Below are 22,817 nucleotides of genomic sequence, written 5' to 3'. Positions count from 1 at the left end.
GCAAGGACTGTTTTCTTCCTCCTTAGCCTGAAGACTCCCATATGCTGTTCTCCTTTCTTCTCCCCTCTGGAACAGGAGTTTAACAGGCACACACAAGCATACTGATAACAACTTCAAATTTACTTTTTCAGCTCCAATTGTCTAATCTATGATGTAGATAAACCTATGAGAATATAAGCATTAGAAAACATTCATGATTGTGAGAGATGTTAAATCTGTGTATGTTATAGAAGAGAATGTTAAGTTTTTTGTCACAGACTAATGATAGTTGATGGCTTCTAAATCTAGCAGACAAAGACCTAATGCAATTTGGTACATGGAGGCTGAAACTGGAGATGCACAGAGATGAAACAAACTGTGAGCTATTAATACTGAGTAGCGCTGGAGTTACCCGTGGGATGATGCCCTAAGGAAAATGGAAATTCTCCACTGTTTTGCTCTGTGCCAGTCAAGGCTGTATATATAAAACATATGCTCTCACTCAAATTCTTGGTACACACAAGTGTCTTTATGTCCTTTATGTGTGTGAAGTGCAACAAGATTGCCATAACACAATCAAAAGCAGCTGACAAAGTACCGGAGGGCAATGGTTTCCTGGCCCTCCCACTGGGTCCTCCCACGAGCAACTGGTTTATGCAGTGAGGTGATCCACAGCTGCCAGTCTTACTTTCTGCTGCATGAACTTGTCATTGCTGATTAGAAGAGAAGCAAAGTAGGGTTTTGCAGGTCTGTGTCGTATCTGTCAGCACACTGCAAGCCCAGGAGAAACAGAGTAAGGGAACTAGGCACAAAGGCCATTTTCAACATCTTTAAGCCTCTAACACAGGTGGAATTCAGAGAACTACAATATGAAGCCTAAGTTCCCTGTGGAGAGAAACAAGTACCCCAAACAGGTGTTTCAAGGTACTGTCTTGTTTTTCTGCAAGGTTTTTCCCACATAAGATTGAGCTCTGGCACACGGACTTGGTCTGGCTGGTATCCTTACCCCTTTGGTAAGTTTTCATCACTGCTGTGACTGGAATGTAATGCTCTCTCCCACCTGCAGAACTATGACAACTTTGCTGGCTTGACAAAGAGTTTCTTCTTCCCTTATCTTCTGACACCTTGTTCTCATTTATCTTTTTGTCCTTCTGTTTAGGTATCTTGGATATAGTGCTCTTAACAAAGCAGCCTGTGCTTGTGTTGTGATAATGATAGTCTAACAATGCCAAGCTAGTTCTCTTGCATCTGCCAGAGAGTTTGTTTTGTCAATAAGATATTTGCTGTTTATAGTAAATTTTATTTTTTGCTGAATGATTTGTCTGCAAATTGTAAAAACTTGACAAAGAGTGCTTGAGCAGACATATTAAAGATAACTACCAAGGTAAATCACTTGGGAACTGTGAGATACTACTGGCTGTTCTTATAACCTTCTCCCTTTATAGTCAAAACTGTGTTTCTATTTGCATTATTTAATGGAAGCCACATTTTTAATTTTTTTTTTTTTTTAATAATTTTGTTAAATAATTTAACAGACAGCATAAGGAGGCACAGCTCTGTGGAATAATTGCATTAAAGAAATGGTAGCACATGGCTGTGTGACTGCTGATGTGGTTCTGGGCTTCCAGGGGTTAAAGCAAGGTGTGTGCAGGCAATTCCTGGGGAGGTACTTTGTATAAAGTTCAGTGGCTGAGGAATGTCCTGGCAGTCAAGCTTCACTGCCTGGGAAAAACACAAGGCCAGATTGACATTTTAGTTAGTGACACAATCCTGTTGGCTTTGCTGGTGCAAATGAGAGAACTTGACCAGTGCCTTTAAAAGAAGAATAAAAATACCTCATAAAATTCAGATTAAGAAATACTATAGTTGTATGCTGTGACTGAAAGGAGTCAGGAACAGATTGGGGAGCATGAAGGGAATAGCTTCTTTTCCCACTTTGGTCAACCTCAGTTCAGGAGGGGATTCTGTAAGGCATGAAGCTGCCTTTTCCCTTCTGAAATACCTATAGGGAGCCACAAATTGCGTTGGCTCTGGTTACCTGTTACAATTCCTAGATCACTGGGAGTAATAATTAGTACAGGCTCACACACAACACACAATCTGTAGGCAAATGGAGCCCCTTCCACTGGGAACTGCCAGAGAAGTCTCTTTAGGTGACACTATCTCAGCATCCAGCTCCATTTCTGCCTGTATTCCTGCCTGTCTCTGCTGGGCTGGCCAAATGAGATTGCTCCTTGACAGATGCCTGTTTCTTTTCAGTTCTTTGCCTGTCTCCACTTGGCTCTCTGGCCATCTCTGCCTAGTGCTATCCTGCTCTCTGCCTGAACCAGCTGTGTAATGTATGCTTTGTCTTTTAGCTAGAAAGGAACAGGCAGCATCATTCAGCCAAATTCCCATGAAACTTGTAATAGATGAGAAATGTAAAGCAAAACAATCTTCAGGGAATCGTGAGGTCCACAAAGTCTTTGGAAATCTGGCTACTTCTATGAATAACAAGGTATAGATCTCAGAGTTTGCCTTTAGCCACTCCTGTGTCCAAATCTTAGCCTTATGTTTTTATTTATATTTCTACATTTTAACCACTTAATCACATCAGTCTTTTTATTTGTGCATAGTAAGTGATTTGCTACCCACTGTTTCTCTGCTGAGACACCAGTGAAAGTACACTATTGATGTGAGGAAAGATTTTGCAACAAAAGTTTATTAAACAGCAGGTCTCAGACCAGACAATAACTGTGAGCCAGATAACCACACTTAAGATCTTGTTTAACCATGCCTGGTGAAGAGTGTTGCTTACAGTACTAGGAGATAATTTTGTTCAGTTCTCCCGCCTGCTTCTTCCATAGGTTGTTGCAAGCCTGTTTAATTCAGACTGCCATGTTATGCGTGGGCAGTCTCAACAAGAGCAAAGCACAGTTTCAGAGCACTCATGGATCTCTCATTATCACTCAAGACATCACCTTTTTGGTGCAGCCCTTCCCAACAAGCCACACTCGCTTTCTTGAGGAGATGAGACCACCTTTCATGGTGGCAAAGCAGGGCGTGTGAAGGGCACATGCAAATTGGCCAGGGAGATACATGTCAGCATGACTGTTGTTATCCCCACTGAGGACAGCCTCATAGGGAAATTCTTAAAGTATCTTTAGTGGAAGTAACATGCCTGATGATGGAGAAAGTAACAAGCAGTTGCTAAACCTGGGCCAGAATGAATGATCTTTTGCTTTGAAACATGCTGCTCTGAGGCCCAAAGCCCTGGCAGCGTTTGGTTCTGCAGCCCCCCTCTATCTCCAGTCCCTTTGGTTCCCATGTGCCCATCCTGGTCTGCTGGATATTAAGAGACAGAGCACAGGTGCAGCTGGCGACTGGCCTGCGGCAGAGAGCAGCAGCAGGCAGCACACTCAGTCCCAGTGGCCAGCCTCCCCAGGCAGAGACACTGCCGGCTCCGTTTGAGTAACACGGGTAATATCATTAATATAAGTAAATTTATCTTCCTGTGAGAGATTACTGCGCATAAAGTAGCCCAGTAAGTGGTAGCCCTGTCCCTGAATAAAATAAGGTGTGTGCTGGTAGCTATCATTAGAAATGCTTGAAAACTCAGACCAGTTTGAGCCATGTTGTGTGAGAGATGGCCTAAGTACGTGGGGGTAGGATGGTGTCCCCACATCAGGAGAGCTGTCATTCAACTAATTTGGTTTTCATCTCCATCATGGCACCAACCCCATGCGCTGGGGCTGCCTACAACCACTGAAGGGTGCTCCATCAGTCCCTCCAGGCTGTGGTGGGTGGCGAGGGCAGCACTGCTTCTGTGGATGCCAGCTCCCTGCCTGGCTGCTGCACGGGAAGCGCGGCTGTGGGCACATCAGTTCTGAAGGCTGCGAGATGACTGCAAGGGGGATCTCAGGAGACAAGGGCCCGACACTTGCTCGTCTGAAAGGCCCGAGGTAGCAGCCTAGAGCCGCCAGGAGGTCTGCCCAGGGGGACCTCCAACGCCGTTCGGCTGCTGCCCTGAGGCGCCAAGCAGAGCAAGATGGCTGTCCGGCGTAAGGGCTGCAGGAGCACTCCCGCTGGAGGGAGCAGCGAGCAGGCGCCCCGGGGAGCCCGGCCCGGGATGCCTCGTCAGCACCGGCCCGTTCGCAGCGCCTCAGCCGAAGCCCCTCAACATGCAGGGTGGGCGGGGAGCAGGATGGCTCCGGCCGCGGCAGAGCGCGACTGCAGCTCCATTCCCCCCGGGCCGCCCCACACCCGGGGCAGGGCACCGCCCGCCCCACCTGCCTCGCCGTCGAGCCCGAGAAGGGGTTAAAAGCCTGGGGCGGGTGATGTCAGTTCCTGCGCTCCTCGGGAGGGCTGGCTCTGATATTTGAGCCGGGCTCTCCCGCTCGAAGGAAAACGGAGCGGGGATGGTAAAGTGCTGAATGGGACAGAAGCTGCGCCGGGCACCTGCCTGCTACCCGGCACCGCGCAGCCGCCCGCGGCCAGGGCCGGTACCACCGCTCTCCCTGCGGCCGCGCGGGCTGTGGAGCCCCCGGACGCCGCCGGCTGCGCCTGTCACTGTCCCGCTCCGCTGGGGGGAGACCCCCGAGCCGGCCAAGGTGAGCGCAGGCGGGGCGGCGGCCCGAGCCCCCTCCTCGCTGCCGGGAGAGGTGTCTGCGGCTGCGGGCCCGCGGGTGGGGAGAGGGCGGTGGGAGCTTGAGAGCTGGTCTGTGCGGGGCTGGCTGTCATAGCCCTTCTTCCCCACTCTTTTCTTTCTTTGAAGTGACGGCAAGAGGCTGAAGGGAGCGTTCTGGCGTGATGTTGTGTCATTTCGGGTAATCGAGGTTTGCTGCTTCAAATGAATAAGTTTGCCTCTGAGTGTGGGACTTTGGTCACTGAGACTGCATGGAGGAGGTGGGGGGAGGAACGGCCACACGGGGGGAAAAAACGCAGCCCAAGAGTATGTAAGTTCTACGGTCTCTTCTGCCTCCATGGTAAGCCTAGGTGTGTGGGGCAAGACCTCTGGAGGCAGAAATGACAAAACCGGGCTCCCTCTTCCTGCCTCCTGCTACTTGTACTAGTCAAGTCAACTGCACCGATGCAGAAGAATTCTTATTTAATTTCCTCCCCCCACCCCCCCTGCCCTTCCCACAGCTTAGCACGTTATTTTTCCCCATTCGCTGCAAATTCCGGGTTGCACTTGTGAACTGGAAATGATTGAGTGGCTGAACAATTCTAGTGGTCTCAGGGTTAAAAACCTGGGTGTTAAAGTGGTTATGAAGTGGAAAATGAGGTGATTGGGGGGAGTTCATTAATAGTATGGTATTTCCCCACTGACTTTTGACCATCACCCATACTGCTGACCCTCTTCGTGTTGATGCAGTGGCATGGGAGGAAATCTCTCTCACTTCACGTTACATTTATTGCACTTGTAGTTACTCCTTTTGTAGTAAGATGGTAGCTGAAAGTTAGATTCAGCTCTGGTGTTCAGGCAGGGTCTGGTGCACTTTACTGGCAGGTGCTGAGAACTGCAGTCCTGTGCTGACTGAATCTCTGTAACAGCCTAGGTAAAGTAATTCCTGGGCTGAGGAGACACTGGCATTTGAAATGCAGAAATACTGTTTCACTTGTCTGCATTGTTTGTACCGAATGAACAAAGCTGCAAATGTTTTACTTGCATTTGTGCCAGCACCTGAAAGTCTTTGTGCTGATTAATTGCTTATTTTCAGAAGGCTTTTCAGGTGGAAGTATATAAAGTCTCTGAAGTGTTTTGAATTCTAGTCTGGATCCACCAACGTCTGGGACATCAGCTGATTCTGGTCTAAAAAATTTAAAAAAAAAAAAGGCATTCTGATATAAACTTTACCTCCATCGGAATTGCAACTGGATATAGGGACTCCAAGTAAACATATTCATATTTATTTTAGCTATAACATTTGATGTCAGAACTATCTGTTGATTTAAACTTACAGATATAGTCAAAACTAGAAGTCTCACGTCTGCATTTAGCAGTTGGTTCAGTCATTTAGCCCCCCCTCCTAAGTTTTAAGGACTTTGTAGCTCCTGTTATCTTCACTGGAAGTTGGTTGACACTTGAAAAATCAAGCTGTTCTTTAGAAGTGAATCTGTGCATGTAAGAATGAAGTATTGGAAATCTCAGCTTGTTTGAACAAAGTGGCTGCCTCCTATTTTCCAAGTTCCTAAAATAAGAATACTGTACCTGAAAGTATCTGATTCTCAACTTTTTCATGTGCTGAAGGGGGGGAAAAAAATCCAGTTTTGTATAATCATATAAATATGGTTTATATAACCATATAAATTTTTTATCTGATACAAAAGGACCAATTTGGGGTGGAGATAAATGAATTTAGTGGATTAAGATGGTTAAGAATTGCAAAAAAAGGCATATGAAATGACAGGTCCAGTGGCAAGGATTTAAAGTCAATATGTCAAAATAAAGTTGATACTGTAATTCATGAAGTACAGTTTTTCAGGAGAATGGGGGAGAATGAATGATGCATTTAAGAGTAAATGAGAATTTAGAATAAATTTTAAATGGTAAATAAAGTTGTCGGGTAAACATGAGACATTGTGATTAAAATATCTTTCTCTGAAAAAGGGTGAGGTTTTTGCTAGAGAGAGGAAAAGCTATCATTGTAATCTCTGGCCTTCAGAAATCGATTGATATAACGACACATAGGAAAGTTATTAGCTTACGTGGAAGCGATGGGAATTAATAGAAGAATGACAAGGTAGCCAAATTACAAAAAAGAATGTGACAACACTGTGCTGAAGGCGGGGGGGAGGAGTCTCTTATAAGGTAGGTATTTTACAATGAGCCATTGGAATAATCTCCGCAGGGAAGTGATAGACACCTTTAAGATTTGGATGCTTAGGGTGCTGGGCCATCTAGTCTAGATCACACTTTGCCAAGAGAAGTTGGACTGGATGGTTCCTGGGGCCCATCCAACCTGGTGTTCTGTGATTCTATGATTTTTCTGGAAGAGTTGACTGACCTGGGGAATTAGTAGTGATTAGTATTGACACAAAGTAACATTGCACCTTTGAAGTGGTAATAAAGTGGGCACAAGTGGGAAGAACACTAGTTAGGAACAGCAGTGGAGGAAAAGATCTGGATATGCTCATCGATTTTGGGGTAGCCATGGGCCTGTTAAATTTTGCAATGGCCTGTAGTACAGACATTCTTGATCTTGTGGAGATCTGGCACAGACCTGTACTTTATTGATCTGTTTCTGTACCATTGTAATGGGCCTCCTCCACTTCCATGTCTAGCATTTGCAAAGGCAAAGCCTGTGTCGGCTTGCCTGTGAATGTCAACCATAAGTGTAATGTGGTTCTAAGAAAGGCAAATGCAGTCAGGTTGAGGTATTCCCTGGGAGAGTGAGAAGTACTAAATGCCTTTACACAAGGGTTTGATGAGGCTGCATCCTGCCTTTCAGATGCAGTTGTGGTCACCCATGTCTATGGATTGGAGTGAGAAAGAGAAGACTCAACTTTTCTAAGCTGGAACAGGTGCAGAGGGAGAGTAGTGAGCTTTTCTGATGAGACTAAAAGAGCCCTTTATCTCTAGCCTTGCAAAATGAGGTTTTTAAGGAGAAGCTGTTGATATTTATAAATATAGCAAGGGATAAATATGAGGGGGGGGTGGAAATTAGTTAAGCTGAAGGGCAGTAGTCTACGAGAATGAACAGATACAAGCTGGTTGTTACTATATTTATGCTAGTAATTAGCAGGCAGCTTATTAGAGGGGTGAGGTTCTAGAACAACAGGAATAATGGGAGCAAAACTGCCTGTGTGGTTCTGGGGAAGGGCTGTGTTCATTTATGAAAGGGATTATGAGATGCAGTTATCTACAGTGAGAAGGAAAAAGACTTAATGATTCAGGATATCTACGCCAGTTTTAGATTTCCTATTCAGAACAGGGTATTTTAGTTCAGCCAGAAGTTAGGGACTATCTGCGGAAATCACTTTTTCTCTGGCATAAGCTGTGTGGTAAATCACATTAATTTTTCTTTGTGTGATTAGAGTTTATCCCAATTGTTCATATGTCCTCTTTGGACTTAAAGTAGGAATAAAGACTGAAGTATCTTTGTACGTGTGTGAAAGAGAACAGAATTTGACTTGAGAGCTGAATTATGATGTCTGGGGCAAGGTTAGCTATAAACAAGCTTAGGGTGTTGTAGGATCATGACTTAGTATACTGTTTTGGCTTGAGAAGGACTGATCACGCTACCTGAGAGGGAAACCGTACAGTGTTATTGTGAAGTGTGCCAACGGTTGCCTGGTTCAATGCCTGGCAAGGAGCTAGGGCTAGAGGTTAGGTCAATGTGCTGGACTGGGCTGTGGAAAAGGTTGGTCCATGTGTTTCTGTAAAGCAGTGGGTGTGCTGCTTGTGGAATACTGGTCTTCCTTCCCATCTCAGAGTGCATTCAGCAATGCAGTACTGGACATGAGTGTGCCTTTTCCTTGTTTTACTTAAACCTGCATTCTGGCCTGGAGTAGTGTTTCACACATCATTGGAAAGGCAGGCAACTTGTTGCCTGGAAGACTCTCTATTACTGAACAAAGAAACCTGTACATAAAATAACTCACAGGTAGTGTTTGTAGCTAAAGGATATAACATGTCTTCCTTAATTCAGAACAGCAGGGGTATATCTGCTTAGAGTGGCTTGCTGTGTTATGTATACTTACGCTGTTATGTATGTTATACTTAGGGTAACTTGAATCTTAGGTCTCTTATGCAAAATATGAGCCAGGTCCTGGCAAGTGGGTACAACTAGAGGGACATCTTAAGCTTTTCCAACCCTGCAAAGGCAGGTATAAAAGCAATGAGGTGAAGTGACTTCACTATTCTTTCCCAAGTCTTGGTCTGTTGCTTTGGTCCCAGTTCAGGAAAGCACCAAGTTTGTCTGTGAGCAGGTGAGAAGTTCCTTTCATAAGTATGGATTTCAGTGTTTTGATGAAGCTGATGAACTAATAACTTCTGGTTTTGTAAACATTTGTTATGCTAGGGTAATACAGCTGGCTGCTGGACTGCACATGCTGGGTTGATATTATATACCTCCTTGTGAGTGTTCACAAATGCTGAAATTTGATTAAGGACACTTAGTACCTACGTTACATACTTTGTGCTCATGAAATGTCTAAACAGTTACTAAGTAAGACAATAAACCAACTTCAAAAACCAGAGCTTTTTCTACTTTATGGAGTTGTGTGTATTTCTTGATGTCTGCAAGGACTTCAGTAGACCTGAATGTCTCATTCAGCCCTAGCTTTTATTCCTGGCTGGGATCTCCTTTCTTTTTTAACAGAACAATTGTTTAAATACTGTGGTACAGCTACTTTTATTGTGGACTAACTGTATCAAGTAGTTAGGGATTGGGAACACTGTTGCTTCATACATCCCATCCTCTTAACACCGTCTTATGAGATAAGGTGCTGGTGCCCCAAGTTAGTAATTGGTTTGTGACCCGAGCTACATTTAAGAAGTTTTAGTGACTTGAGAGCTTGTAGCCATACTGGTACAAAGGAGGCAGGAGTAAAAATAGTCCTAGGCTATAGGTAGATGCTGAGCAAGGCTGTAAGGATGGTAATAAGGCTGTTTGCAGAATATACAGCATGATGTAAGTTCTCACTCAAAAGAGGAAAACTTATTTGAATGTTTATCTCCTGTCCATTAAAAGAGTGAGCTCTGATTGAAGGCAATATCGGTAACTTGGGATTGTACCATTTCATCTTCTGCTTGCAGAGGAAATGGCCTTTCTTACCAGTCCTGTAAGATGAACCAAGGAACACAAGGTACAAGGAATGAAAAGTTTGCCTGTCTAAAAAATCACTTCCCCTCACCCCGTTTTCTTCTCTAGGATTTTTAGAGCCCCTCGGACGACATCCCAAATGGATGATTAACTTCACAATGGCAGAACTCACAGTGGAGAATGGCAGCTGTATGGACTGGCAAAAGCGATGCCTTATATTGGAGTCCCAGCTCTTCAAATTCCGCTTGCAGGCAAGCAAGATCCGAGAGCTGCTAGCTGAGAAGGTGAGGCAGTGATGGCTTCTTCTGCTTTGCACTGAGATATGGCATGAAAGCAAAAAATCTATAAATGCTGAGCTATCCAATAAAACTGTTACTTGCAGCGAGGATCCCTTCCATGATTACAGTGTGCCGTTGCACTCTGCTTATCATTTGAGATACAGAAATGTGCCTGTCGGAGTGGTGTAAGGTGGCATTAGTGAAAATAAGAATTTGGCCTTGTTTACTGGAATATCATGTGTTTGGGTTCTACTGGAAAACTGTACCAGCAAGATTCTAAAGTGACTGAGGCAGCTGCAAAGGTGAGTATTTTGAGTAAGAACAGCAGGATCAGGACTTGGCTGGCAATGGAGAAGCTTACAGGAGCGCAATTATTCTGTAACGCTAAAAGACTTGACAGGCGTACGTGTACTGCCGTAGTGTTAGAATGACATTGCATATCCAGTCAAAACACTCTGGGGATGCTGAAGAGCAGGACTGAGATATTTTGAGATCTGAATGTTGGAAAGGTGCATGGCATCTGTGGGTTTGTAGGCATCTCCTACTAATCTCTTTCAAGCGCGCTAAGTGAGCTCATCTGCAACTCTAGGGGAGAGGACTGCCAAAGGTTTGAGAGTGGTTTGTTGGGTAGGTTTGGTTTTGTGGTTTTCTGTGTGTTGGGTTTTTTTTCCATCACGATGTGCATTTTTGGTGGGATTTTTTCTTTACCTTCAGTTATTTTTTCCAACTTGTATTAAAGCTTTTTTTATTAACCTCTAATTTGCATAGAATCCAAGTTTGTAGATTGCTGTGGGGTTCCTTTTCTCAAAATTTGGCTTACATTATCACAGTCAGTCCAAGGTTGCTCAGATACTCGATTACTATTGGGAAGTGAGAACAGTTTCTTTCAGTCATGGTTTGCTAATGAAGTTGAAATCTTTACAACTGACTGTAGTTTACTCCAAATGCTTTTAATCTGTACCTGATGACAGGTGTGTTCTAAACTCACTTTTGCTCCATTTTGTGTTATGTAACTTTTATGTGTAAATTCTTGTTGGTTGATTTTTTGGATGTAAAAACGTCCAAACTATATCTATTTCACAGTGGAGCAATCTTCATCCTTGCTTTCACTGTTATCATGTTTCCACTAATGCCCTTATACTGCATGAGACTTTCATTGCACTGTTTATATTTTAAGAAATGATGCAATTCTAAGAACCCTCTTCATCTTTTCAAGGTAGCTTCTGAGATGGACCGTAGTGATTACCTATCTTGGAAAGCACTGAAAGTGGTTGTAAAGTATATTTAGATAAATGTGCATTAAAAAATTCATGTACAGATGCGGCACAGTTCTGGTGAAGATGACCAGTACTCATGTGAAATACTCTGCTTGTGCTTTGTTAACTTCTACCTTGAGAAACTTCCTGACTGCCTCCACATAAAACAAACGCACCTACCAAACGTTCTTCTTGGAGAACAGACTTGACAGATCTTCTAATTGTCTCTTTAGAGAGGTTTGTGGGTGACAGTAGAGAATGAAAATTTTCATCTGCTTCAGGGGGCTTCTCAAGAAATGGGCCTGACTGCCATTAATCCAGCCTTTCATTCAAAGTGATGTTCCCTTTGTTAAGATTAAGGAGCAGCTTGGTTCAGTGATCAGGTTATTCTGTAACTACTTGTTCAGCACTGTCGTAGGCTTACTTGAAGGGTCAAAGAGCTAGCAGGTTTGCAGTTCCCTACTCTGAATGTCATGTGGGAAGGGGAGAGCCTCAGGGGCTGTGGGGCAGCTCTGGCAGGCTCTCCTGAGGCACCAGAGCACACAACGCTCATGCTGAGCACTGCTGTTGAAGTGTCCTGTGCCTCAGGTTCCTGACCGCTGTGCAATGGGTTTGCTCCCTCCTTTGCTCCTCCTTGGTTGCCACAGGACTCCCCAGCAGTCACAGCAACTGGGACTCTGGCTGACACTGCATCCTTCTCTCCCTCAGATGGTCAGTGATGCTGAGCTGAAGGAGATGCATGCTTTCTGCATAGTGATGCCAACTCCAGCGATTTTTATCATAGATTTTATAGCAACTGTGTTTGGGTTTTTTTTTTTTTTTTCATTTCTTCTTACAGTTCCTGCTGTGAGAATGAAGATATTCAGACTTCTTTGAAAGAGTACTGCATTTGCAAAAAGGTTATTTGAGTGGGCAGGGAAGAAGATTGTGAAAAACGTGAAGTGGGCACAGTTTGAAGCTGTGTTGCCAACCTGTGGTGAGCATTGTTCCCGAGATCCTCTGATATTGTTCACAGCAACAAGAAAATAATAAGAAAGTAGTTTTGCTAGTGAAAGTGAAGAGCAATGTCAGCAGCGGTGTGATACTTGCTCACCAGCAAGGTTGTCTCGGGTCTGAAAGCTACTGGTTGAAAGATCTGGAAACCTGATCTCCCACATTATTTTAAAGTAGTCTTTATAACTAATTTTATGATTTAAAAGGCAGATTTTAACTCACGAAATACCCTAAACACTCATGCCTGGCACTGGTAGTACAATGTGTGCTAACAGTTTAAATACTTCAGATTTTTAAAATCCGCTTAGATTGAATAATCTAGATCACCATTCAGAACATGAGGAATTTAAAACCCAATGGTTTAACTGCCAGTGCCCTAATTCACATGGTGTGAACTTCCATGTCGGTAGCCCACTCTCAGCTATCAAGCAGTGCTGCCCAAGCTGTGCAGAGCCTGACTGCAGGTTGGTGCAGCAGAGGCACCCCAGCCCCTTGCCTCCAAGACAAAGCTCTGCCATCCTGCTGGGCCCCTGCGGGGTACGGGACTCCTGGGTCTTGCCTTGTTGTGGACATCAGCGGGGATCTGGTCTCTTTGGAAACAGGCAGTTGTTTCCGCTCTGACTTTCTTGTACACACACACAAAGAAAGGGATACTCCTCTGTTGGTGAGCGACATAGCAGGCTGTTGCCTTGGCAGCAAGTTGACCTGGTTAGGAGTGAGCTCTGGAAGAGAGCAACAGGAAGAAAATGAGGCTGAGACATGCAGGAACTTTTTTCACTCAGTTTTATTTAGCATATTCTGAGCCATCGGGAGAGGGAAAGCCTCTGTGAATGGTGGATAGGAGGATCTTTTGCAGCTTTTAGAAGGACCATCTGGGTAGCTTTTAACCTGCTTCTGTCTTACTTCAATAATAAACAATGAACAGTTGGAAAAAGCCTCCTTTGTCTCATGCAGGCATGGCTATACAGCTGGGCCTATTTCTCTCCATACAAGCTCTCTGGGCTAATGTTTGGGAGAAGAGTTACTTGAAGTTGGCTTGGTCGCTAAATTTTATGTGACCTGGGTCAAGTTGCTTGGTAGCTTTTGTCAAATTATAAAGCATTTTGAATAAAAGGACCCATGTAAATACCAAGCATCATTATTAATTCATTGAGGGATTTGAAAGAGCCTTACAACCATGGATGTAGCAAATCTGAATGCGCTCCAGTGAGATAGCTGACACCAGGGATGGATGAAGTAATCATTTTGTGTACATGAGAAACACAGTGGTCATTTAACAGTTCATAGCAGGACAACCCAACAATGTAGTACAGGAAGTTAAGAAAAGTGCAAGTTCACTTAAGGCTACAGAGGGAGTCGTGGTGACAAAAGTAATTGATTTGACTGGAATTTGGCCAGGTCACCCTGCTTGCACAAGAAATTTCATAACTCTTTAGTGATCAGGAATGGTCCCAACATACATTCTTTGTTCTGCTCAGGGTCCAGGACTGCTAGCAATGCAAAGCAGACTGTCATGAGGCTGGGACAACAAGGTGGTTTTCAGTCAGAACAGTGTTGCCGCCTTAAAATAACCTGAGTCTTTCATGGACATCACCCACCTTGTGGAGGATTAAATTATTAGTCTAAGAGGGTAGCCTTTGGGCTCCACTTAGCGTCTGTCTTTCACTAATATATTTGACTGCTACCTGTCTGTAGTGATGACTGTCCAGAGCCTAATAGATAAATGCATGGGTAGATCACTGTTCCTAATGGACACAGACTCGTGTCATAACCCAAACCACTGCTGTTGGTGTTAGGTTGCCTTGAGTTCTGTCTCTACCAAGACTCGGAAACTCTCGGGCCTTAGGTCAGAGCAGCTTTGTCTGGCTGTGCAATATTCTATGGAATCTCTCTGTTCCTCTGCTAAAGAAGTGTCCTTGATATTAAGCTCTGTAGGCTGTGATGTCCTTGATTACTTCACTGAAAAAGCAAACCTGAGAGGTATCATGCTGAATATGGCATTTTACGATCTTCATGGTTTGAATTTGTTATGGCATGGCTTTTTTAGTTATATGACCATTGAGGTGTCTACATATATGTACCTTTCTGATATGTTTGTTGATAGGTGTTGTTACTACCTGAAGGAAGGGAAATGGAAACATAGGAATGTTGTCATCTCCAATCTGGGTGATCAACCTGAGAGGAGTAAGTCCCATTTTCAGAAGTATTGGTTTGGTCCTCATAGTGACCAACCTGAATACTTGGCTCCAGTGCTTTATGAGGAATCATAAAATGCATTGGAGAGAAAAGGAGAACACTTCCCCTTATGAGAAGAGATTCAGAGCAGCCCTGCAGAGAAGGACTTGGGGTGTTGGTTGATTGAGAAACTTAACATGAGCTGGCTTCAGTGTGTGCTCGCAGCCCAGAAAGCCAACCGTATCCTGGGCTGCATCAAAAGAAGCATGAACAGCAGGTCGAAGGAGGTGATCCTACCCCCTACTCTGTTTTCCTGAGACCTCACTTGGAGTATTGTGTACAGTTCTGGTGTCCTCAACATAAAAAGGACATGGAGCTGTTGGAGCAAGTCCGGAGGAGGGCCACGAGGATGATCAGGGGGCTGGAGCACCTCCCGTATGAAGACAGGGTGAGAAAGTTGGGGCTGTTCAGCCTGGAGAAGAGAAGCTGCGTAGAGACCTCAGAGCAGCCTTCCAGTATCTGAAGGGGGCCCGTAAGGGTGCTGGAGAGGGACTCTTCATCAGGGACTGTACTGATAGGACAAGGGGTAATGGATTCAAACTTAAACAGGGGAAGTTGAAGTTAAACATAAAGAAGTTATTTGATGTAAGGGTGGTGAGGCACTGGAACAGGTTGCCCAAGGAAGTTTTGAACGCTCCATCCCTGGCAGTGTTCAAGGCCAGGTTGGGTGGAGTCTTGGGTGACATGGTTTAGTGCGAGGTGTCCCTGTCAATGGCAGGGGGATTGGAACTAGATGATCTTGAGGTCCTTTCCAACCCTAACTATTCTATGATTCTGTAGTTTGTTTTCTGCTTGCAGCATGATTCTTTTAATCTTCTGAAGCTGCTTCTATGTCATTTCTTCATTAGAAAATGCAAGTAAATGCTGGAAACTCTGTGGAGCATTCCTTAGATATTGCATCTTAGTGGATGAAAGTTAGTGTCACTGGCTTCGTATTACTCAGCTTAAATCCGAGTCCCATTGAAGCAGAGCAAGTGGTGGAAGATGAACGCAGGACACTTTGCAAGTACTGAATGAGATCCTTAGTTGCTGTTTAAAAAAACAAAACAAAAAAGACTGGGCTCTACTAGTAAGTTGTTAGAGGAACCCCAGGTACACCTGCATTTCAGTGAGAATGAAGCGATTCATATACATTTAGAATAAAATTCTATTCAATATCCTTTGACTTCAGTAGCATCAGTGCTCCAATAGAGAATCACAGAATTGTCAGTTTGCAAAGCTCTTTAAAATGAAAAGAAGCATAAGAAAACTAAGGTCATTGTTTATCTTGTCAGTTATGAACCTGTGTTTTGAAGCCAAAGCGAAGTATTCATTGGTTATAATGTGGCATCATAGAGAATGTGCTGTGAGCTTTCTAAGATGTATTCAATTTTATTTACCATTGTGAATGAATCCTAGCTGAAATAAACCCAGGAAAGAATGGTGTGCTGTAGACAGGCTTCTTGAAGGGACCCATGGTGTGTAAATTGTAGAGATGAGGTCAAGACTGTTCCTTTGACCCATGTAATGAATGATGAAGCTCACTAATGAGAAAACAGTTCTGGTAAATTCAAAGTAGGGCAGAAGGCTAGAAAAGGTCAGAGGAATTTTTATTTTATTTTTTTTTCTCCCCCTGGTCAAAGCTGTCCATTTAACCCAAAAGATGCCAAAGATCTGTAGACCTGCACAAAAAAAGGAAGATTCCTGAGTAAAACAGGTGAATTTCCAGGTGATGTTAATTTCTTTTCTTTCTTCCCCCCTTTCCCCTCCTCTTCTGGCTCTGAAGATGCAGGAATTGGAACAGAGAGTGATAGAAGCAGAGCAAAGAGCTGAGGATGCAGAGAAACAGGTAAGAGATTCTCTTATGGTTGCTTTGGTACAAGCCCAGCAGCAGCTTACTCTAAATTCCCTCCAGTCTAGCATACAGACAGCACTGCAGTGCTGTGCCCTGCTAGGAAAACATTGATTTACAGTGGTGAATGGATTTTTCTGGCCTCCTTCACAGTTTTTAAGCCTGAGCTATAAACAGGTGCCTAAATATGTTCAACCCTAAGTGAAAACCAGCAGCTTGTATCTGCCTCTCAACAGTGTTTAGTCCTGTCATCCATGATGGGCATTCTCAGGGAAAAGGAAGGGAATGTTGGACCTCAGGATTAAACTGCAGGGATAGAGCTGCCTGGCAGGTCCTCAGGGGAAAAAAATACGTAAGAGTACTGGTAAGGACTTGTCTACAAGTGGAGAAGGTTCTGTGCAAGGGAGTGTCTACAAAACCTATCAGTTGTTTTGGACTTTTTCATAGTTACTGCTCTGTCTCAGGAGCCTATGGAGAAAGGTAGTAAGAGCTGGATATAATGCATATTACTGTAACCATCTAAAAAGTAGGTATGTTGTCTAAGCTAGTCCTTCTATGCTTCTTGAATAATGGCCAAGGAGGGAGAGAGAGAGACTTCAGCTTGTGAACAGGCTATAAAGAATAACAGACCTTGGGGAAGGTTACAGCCTGCATTGTAAGGAGTGTTGTAGAAACAAGAGTCAGGAAGGGACAGGTGTTCTAAGCTCCTGCATTGCTGCAGACCATTGCTGAAGGGAAGGTTTGAGGTGAACCAGCTCTCTGCAGCTGGGCAAGAGCTGCAGGACTAAGCATTGAGTCACAGATTTCAGTGCAGAACTAAAAGCCATGCAAGATGGCCAAGAATGGCTGTCAAAGATGACTTCAGTAGTGAAGGACTGAACAGGCAGTGTTATAAGCACAGGGAATCATACTGCCTAGGAATCAAGAACTTGAGCTACGTGGTAAGGTATTCTGTCTGCAGAATGTACTATTCCATGCTAGTTTCATATTGACATCAAGACTTTTTTCTGACCAGTTTAAATATAGGAAAGATGGTAGGCACTGTGCTGTTGGCCCCTATGCTAGATCAGTAACTGCCAATCAAGAACAAGAGTTGTTATTGAGAGTGATATCAGTAAGTCCGCACCCAACCAGGACAGGCAAAGGTAACATTGTCACTGTGACAGCACCATCAGGAAATAAAGATATTGCTGCAGGCCAGTGAAGGAGGTTTGATACTAGCAGATGTCTCAATGACAGGAGTAGGCTGTCCATGATATGATAAGATGCAATGACAGCAAGGGAGCAGATGTAAAGCAAGGCAAATTCAGGTCTAAGAATGGGCAAGAAAAGGAGAACTTTGCTGGGAAGGTGTAGAAGAAATGAGGGTTGCTTTCACTCACCTGCCACCAGCAGAAGTGAGGGTTGCCTTCACTAACCTGCCACCAGCAGTTCTGCAGCCATGTGTTGGCAGGTTAAAAAGACTAGCAGCCCTCAGAGTTTGCCTTTCCAGCAGCCTTATCCACATCCAGAGATAAGTGTTCCTAGAGAAATACTTCATTGCTGCCTGACAGCCTGAAGAAACGACAGCATAGGAGGAATAGGACTATTCGCTTCCACTAACAAGTATATTCACCATGAATGAGAAGCAGCTGACAAATGAGAAGGCTCCACATCAAGTGCAAAATCCCTTGTTATCTTTCTCTCCAGGAGTCTGTGGGGTTGGATTTGTTAATTCAATGGGCTCCCTGTAGCTGCCAACCTCAATTAAGGAAATCACATGTTTGCAGTCCCCTCTCTGAGCCTCTAGTACAGAGTCAGCATTTGGGCATCAGACAGAAAGGAGGGGCCATTTCTTTTTACTATAATCACCCTAAACTCCAATGAAAACACATCCGACTCAGCAGGCTTAGTTTTCTGGCTCAGATGTTGGGCGCCTACCTTTCTGGTTCAGTATGAGGAAGAGGCAGTTTGCTTCTCTGCCTAATGCAGGCAGACAGCAGGACAAAACACAGCTTCTGCAAGTATGAAGTGTAGGCTGCTCAACAAAGCATGAGTAACTCTCTTACACAGACTGTGAAGTGCTCAGATCACTGCATTCTGACTTCCTGGTTCTATACTCATGCCAAATTAATGGTATCTGGAGTTGGTTTCTTTGCTGATTTAGTCTCTCTGGGATCTGTTGGAACCAGATATTTTGCCATCATCAAATGCTTCAGTTAGCAGTTTTGAGTTGATGAAATTCCATTCATCCTTAGAAATGAAGTCTTATAACCATTGCAATAGGATGAGGTAATGACAAAACAGACTGACATATCAAGAGACACAGGTTTTGAAGAAAGCACAGGTTTTACAAAATCTGCTAAAAACCCAAAAAGCTTTAGCAGCAGCTAGATTTTAGTGCACTGAAACTTTGTCTATAGTGGAGGAGCATTATACTGGTGATTCTCTAGCTGAGATGAACAAGCGTTGGCACTAGTAAGAGCTCAAAGATAGGCAAAGCTTCTGAAAAATCCAGCATAGTAACTCCTTAGCAGGTCTTGAGAAAACTCCTGTCAGAAAGCCAGAAGTTGCCAAACTGTTGTCTAAGCTGGGAAAAGGAGGAGGAAGGCACTCTGTTAGCACACTTCCCTATAAAAATCTTGATCTGAAGCAAATGGCTGGGGTTTTGTGGTGTATGCCTTGGTAGTGAATGTGGTAAAAAGCTGACCACTGTATTGCAAAGGAGGAAAATGTGATGTTCCTTGCCCATTTGTGTAGACTATAGTGCCTGTGTTTATCTAATAGTGTGCAAATATTTCACAGTCCACAATGTGGTTATCTGTTCATGGTTCAGTTTGCATCTGCAACTGCTTCAGCATTACTAATGCATGGACAATGTTCTTTTCACAAGTATGGATATAAACTGTGACCTGAAGGCGGTTTTTTTTTTTTTCTTCCTTTCCCAACTTCAAGAATATGAAACCCACAAATGCTCTTAGTTAGGGTCTTACCACTAAACAAGTAGCTCCTTCATTTGCATTGGTCTGGGTTTTTTTATCTCCCACTGATTGCCATCACAGGTCAGAGTTATGGAAGAGAAGATGACACTAGCTAACGTGAAGACCAGAGAATCAGACAGCACTCTGCACAGGAAATACCAGGAGCTGATGGGCACAGTGCAAGGAAAGGAAGATCTGATCAACAGATTGGAGACACAGCTGGCAAAACAGGTAGTTATTTTCTACAGGGAGACCTGTAGCTTTCATGAGTTGGAGGGACTCAAAGGTATGGATTATGTCTCCGTTACATATTAGCCTGAGAGTTGCCTTCAGATCAGCTGTAAAATTATGCCCTGTCCAGTGCAAGATTCTCTCCTTCCTTTCTCTTTTCAGACAAAAACATCCATTCCACCTCAGTAGCCCTTGTCTCTTCATTATATTAGGTTGGTCAATGTCCTTAAACGATTTCCTTATGTTGGTGTTGAGTCAGTGTCGAGACCCTGACTGGAGTGATGCTGGAGACTGGTCACAGTATTTCTCTGGCTTCCTAGCATATAGATTGTTCTGCAAATTCATTATGTAGCCCATCTCTGACTCCATATATGCTGCTTCCTAGGAGGAGACTTTTCCCAGTCTTCAGCAATCCTTTGCGCAGTTCATCTCTTGTCAGATGCCCTCAACTGTAGAAGAGCAGCTGGTTTCCAGTATGGATAGTTCTTAGTCTCTTCCATTCTTAGTTAGTGGAAAGAAGGAGCTACATCTACAGCAGGACTTGTATTTTGGCTCTAGTAAAGGCTTTGCCCTATGGTCTTTATAACACGAGGAATGTGGTGTTCTTCATGTTGTTAAGTGAATTACTTTTAAATGGAAATAGCTTATTGGCATTATACACAAAAAATACTTTGCCATTTAACTAATTGCTATGTATTTCAAGGGCAAAATAGATTAGTAAGATGTCTGAACTTACTCAGCCCAAGTGTAGTGTGGAGGTCTTGCATCAAGTCTTTGTAGTACTCTGGGTTTCATGTCAGTTCTCCAGGCCAGCTTGCTCAGGCAGAATGTAGATTAAGTTTCTGCATTTTGGAGGAGAAAGAGGGGGTTTAGAAGGAGCTACAATAGCGATCAAGGTCTGGAAGCAGCTCTTGTAATCAAATTTGGAAAAAAATCCTCATTTACCCAAAAATGCGGGGTGTGATTTGATTAAAATCAACAAACACAAATTATTCTGCTAGTAGAAATCTTATTTTAGCAACAAGAGGCAAAGTGAGAAATGAAAACTGAAGTTTGAAAATTTCAGATAAGAAACGCTCTATCAGGGTCATTGGTTTAGTTTCAGAATGGGATAGGATGGTGGCAGTGCTGGAAGGTCACTAAGGGTCCTTGTAGGCACCTTGTTTATTTTCAGTGGGATGGGGAGAGCTATGGAGTTCAGAGTGTTAAGAACACTGAGGTCATGTCTGGACCACACAATAGCATGGGACACAAATCTCTAACCGCTTCTGGACCTTAAAGCACAATAACAGCATCTACAGGTGCTGTGCCCAAGTGAATTGGTTCTAATTAGAGGCAGGGCTTGCTAAGCTCTGTGACAATGCTGTTGTCATGTCACTATTCTACTTTAGGACACTAAATAAAATGTTGGCATTGTATTTCACTGTAGCGTAGCAATATTCTGAATCTTTTTACCTTTTAGTCTTTGATTTGAGACAAGTCCAGGTCATTAGGGATTCAAAGGCATTACCCATATGATGGATATTCAGAGGACTATGGTACATACATTGTATGTGCCAGTTTATGTCAGACCAGTAGGCACATCTAATATTCTGACTCCACCAAAGGCTGGTACCTGATGATTAGGAACACATACAGCCATAGTCAAGGAGGAAAGCTAAATAAATCCTCTTCTTGAAGCATCAGATTTGATTACTTTTGTTTCATTATGCTCAACTAAAAATGTTACTGCTATCCATAATGTTGTCAAGATCTATTTTAAAGTCAGCAAACATTCTTGAATAAGTGCTTTTAAATGTACATTTGTGGTCAATAGCATGTGGTGATTAAGAGTTGTGAAGATGTGGAGAATTTCCTGCAGACTATTGTGTATTTATATGGTATTCATTAAGTTAACTTACACTCCTCAGTTTGGAAAACTTAAGTGGGGAGGGGGGAGGTGGAGTGGAAGCACTGACTTTTTTATTGTCGTAATTACTGATATTTGTTTACATCACGTTTTTAGCAGGGAAACTATCAACTGCTTCCAGAAGGTATTACCGTTGTCCATTTAATTAGAGAAACTAGGGCTGAATGTGCCATACAGAGTATGTTTTCCTTCCTTCCCTCCCTCCTGGCACTGATTTATCCTTGTAATTGTTTAAACCACTTTGTAGACGGACCTTTAAGTGGCATTGCTTATGATGAATCCACACAGCAGATAAACAGAAGGCTTCAGGTGACTGAGGTATCAATCCAGCATCTTGCAAAGGAAATTCCCAGAAAAGGAAAACAATGCAGCTGAGAAAACACAGCTGCAAAAATTATGTTGTAGCAATATTGGCCAAGCAGATACTCGGGGTGGAGGGGAATGCTCATTGTGCAAATCAAGAGTATTCCTATAATGCTTTTGCGTGGACTAGAACCTGTTTTAATGAATATGTAAACGCACAACCACTTACACCATCTCAAAACCTCCTAGCAGGTCTTAGTGTTCCAAGGTCAAGTTTTGTACACTTTTTTAAATTATAAGTCTGCTTTTTTTTGTGTGTGTATGTGGTTTTTGGTTTTGGGGTTTTTTTTTTTGTGTGTGTGTGGGTTTTGTTTTGGTTTTTATTTCTCAATGAGAACATTGTGTGTGCTAAATACATTGTTTGTACTGGCTTCCATCTCCCACACCTTTAAATTCTACACTCTACACCTGTGCTTGCAGTGATTGAATCCTTTTTGCTTGGGATTATCATAGTGTTTTATAAATCACTCACAGACACTGCTTAATTCTTAGTAACTTCAGCCGACAATGTGTGTAAGTGTAGGCTGAGGGAACGCTACAGATGCTCAACAGCAACATTGCAAAAGTATCTAAAACACTTAGGAGAAGTTGCAGACTGTACTCAAAAGAAACTGTGGTAGGTGGGCAATCATTACCTGAGCTGGATTTTGCTATTCTACAACACACTCTTTAAACAACCCTCTGAATTTGACTCCAGGGACCATTTAAGACAACTTAGAGATTCAATTTTTTCAGAGGCCAGCTGAGTAATAATATCTAAGTAGCAGTCTTAATTCTTACATCTGGAATGGGAGCTTCAATATTTAAGTCACTCCTGATGCAGTTAACTTACTGAGAACAGTTGTACTCTCCTGATGTATCTAATCTTTTTTTGGTACAGAAACAGTTGAGAACTGAGGAAGCCAAAATTGTTCAAGAGAAAGCTGCCAAGATCAAAGAATGGGTAACATTTAAGCTGGGAGAGGTGAGTCTTTAACTTGCTGTCGGGTTTCAAGGCCTATGAGTAGGTTCAGTGGCTGCACTGCCAGTGGGCTTC

At 43.4% G+C, this 22,817-nt stretch overlaps 1 protein-coding gene across 3 annotated transcripts in view; it reads left to right on the top strand.

The window, feature by feature from the left end:
* The first annotated feature begins 715 nt into the window (after positions 1–715).
* PLEKHH1 (pleckstrin homology, MyTH4 and FERM domain containing H1) overlaps positions 716–22,817 on the top strand; it is a 55,398-nt gene continuing 33,296 nt past the window's right edge. The window contains exons 1-5 of one of the 3 annotated variants that reach the window (XM_030481937.1): positions 716–903; positions 9,834–10,009; positions 16,253–16,315; positions 19,360–19,509; positions 22,662–22,745. In XM_030481937.1, coding sequence (XP_030337797.1) covers positions 849–903; positions 9,834–10,009; positions 16,253–16,315; positions 19,360–19,509; positions 22,662–22,745 — 528 coding nt within the window. In that variant the 5' untranslated portion in view covers positions 716–848. Of the gene's footprint in view, positions 904–938; positions 993–4,176; positions 4,569–9,833; positions 10,010–16,252; positions 16,316–19,359; positions 19,510–22,661; positions 22,746–22,817 lie in introns of those variants that run through there. The other 2 variants (XM_030481939.1, XM_030481938.1) reach the window with 2 other exon arrangements.

This window comes from Strigops habroptila, chromosome 4 (assembly GCF_004027225.2).
Source record: "Strigops habroptila isolate Jane chromosome 4, bStrHab1.2.pri, whole genome shotgun sequence".
NCBI lineage: Eukaryota > Metazoa > Chordata > Aves > Psittaciformes > Psittacidae > Strigops > Strigops habroptila.
The sequence above is the reverse complement of the archived record's forward strand: the minus strand, read 5'-3'. Positions and strand labels throughout refer to the sequence as shown.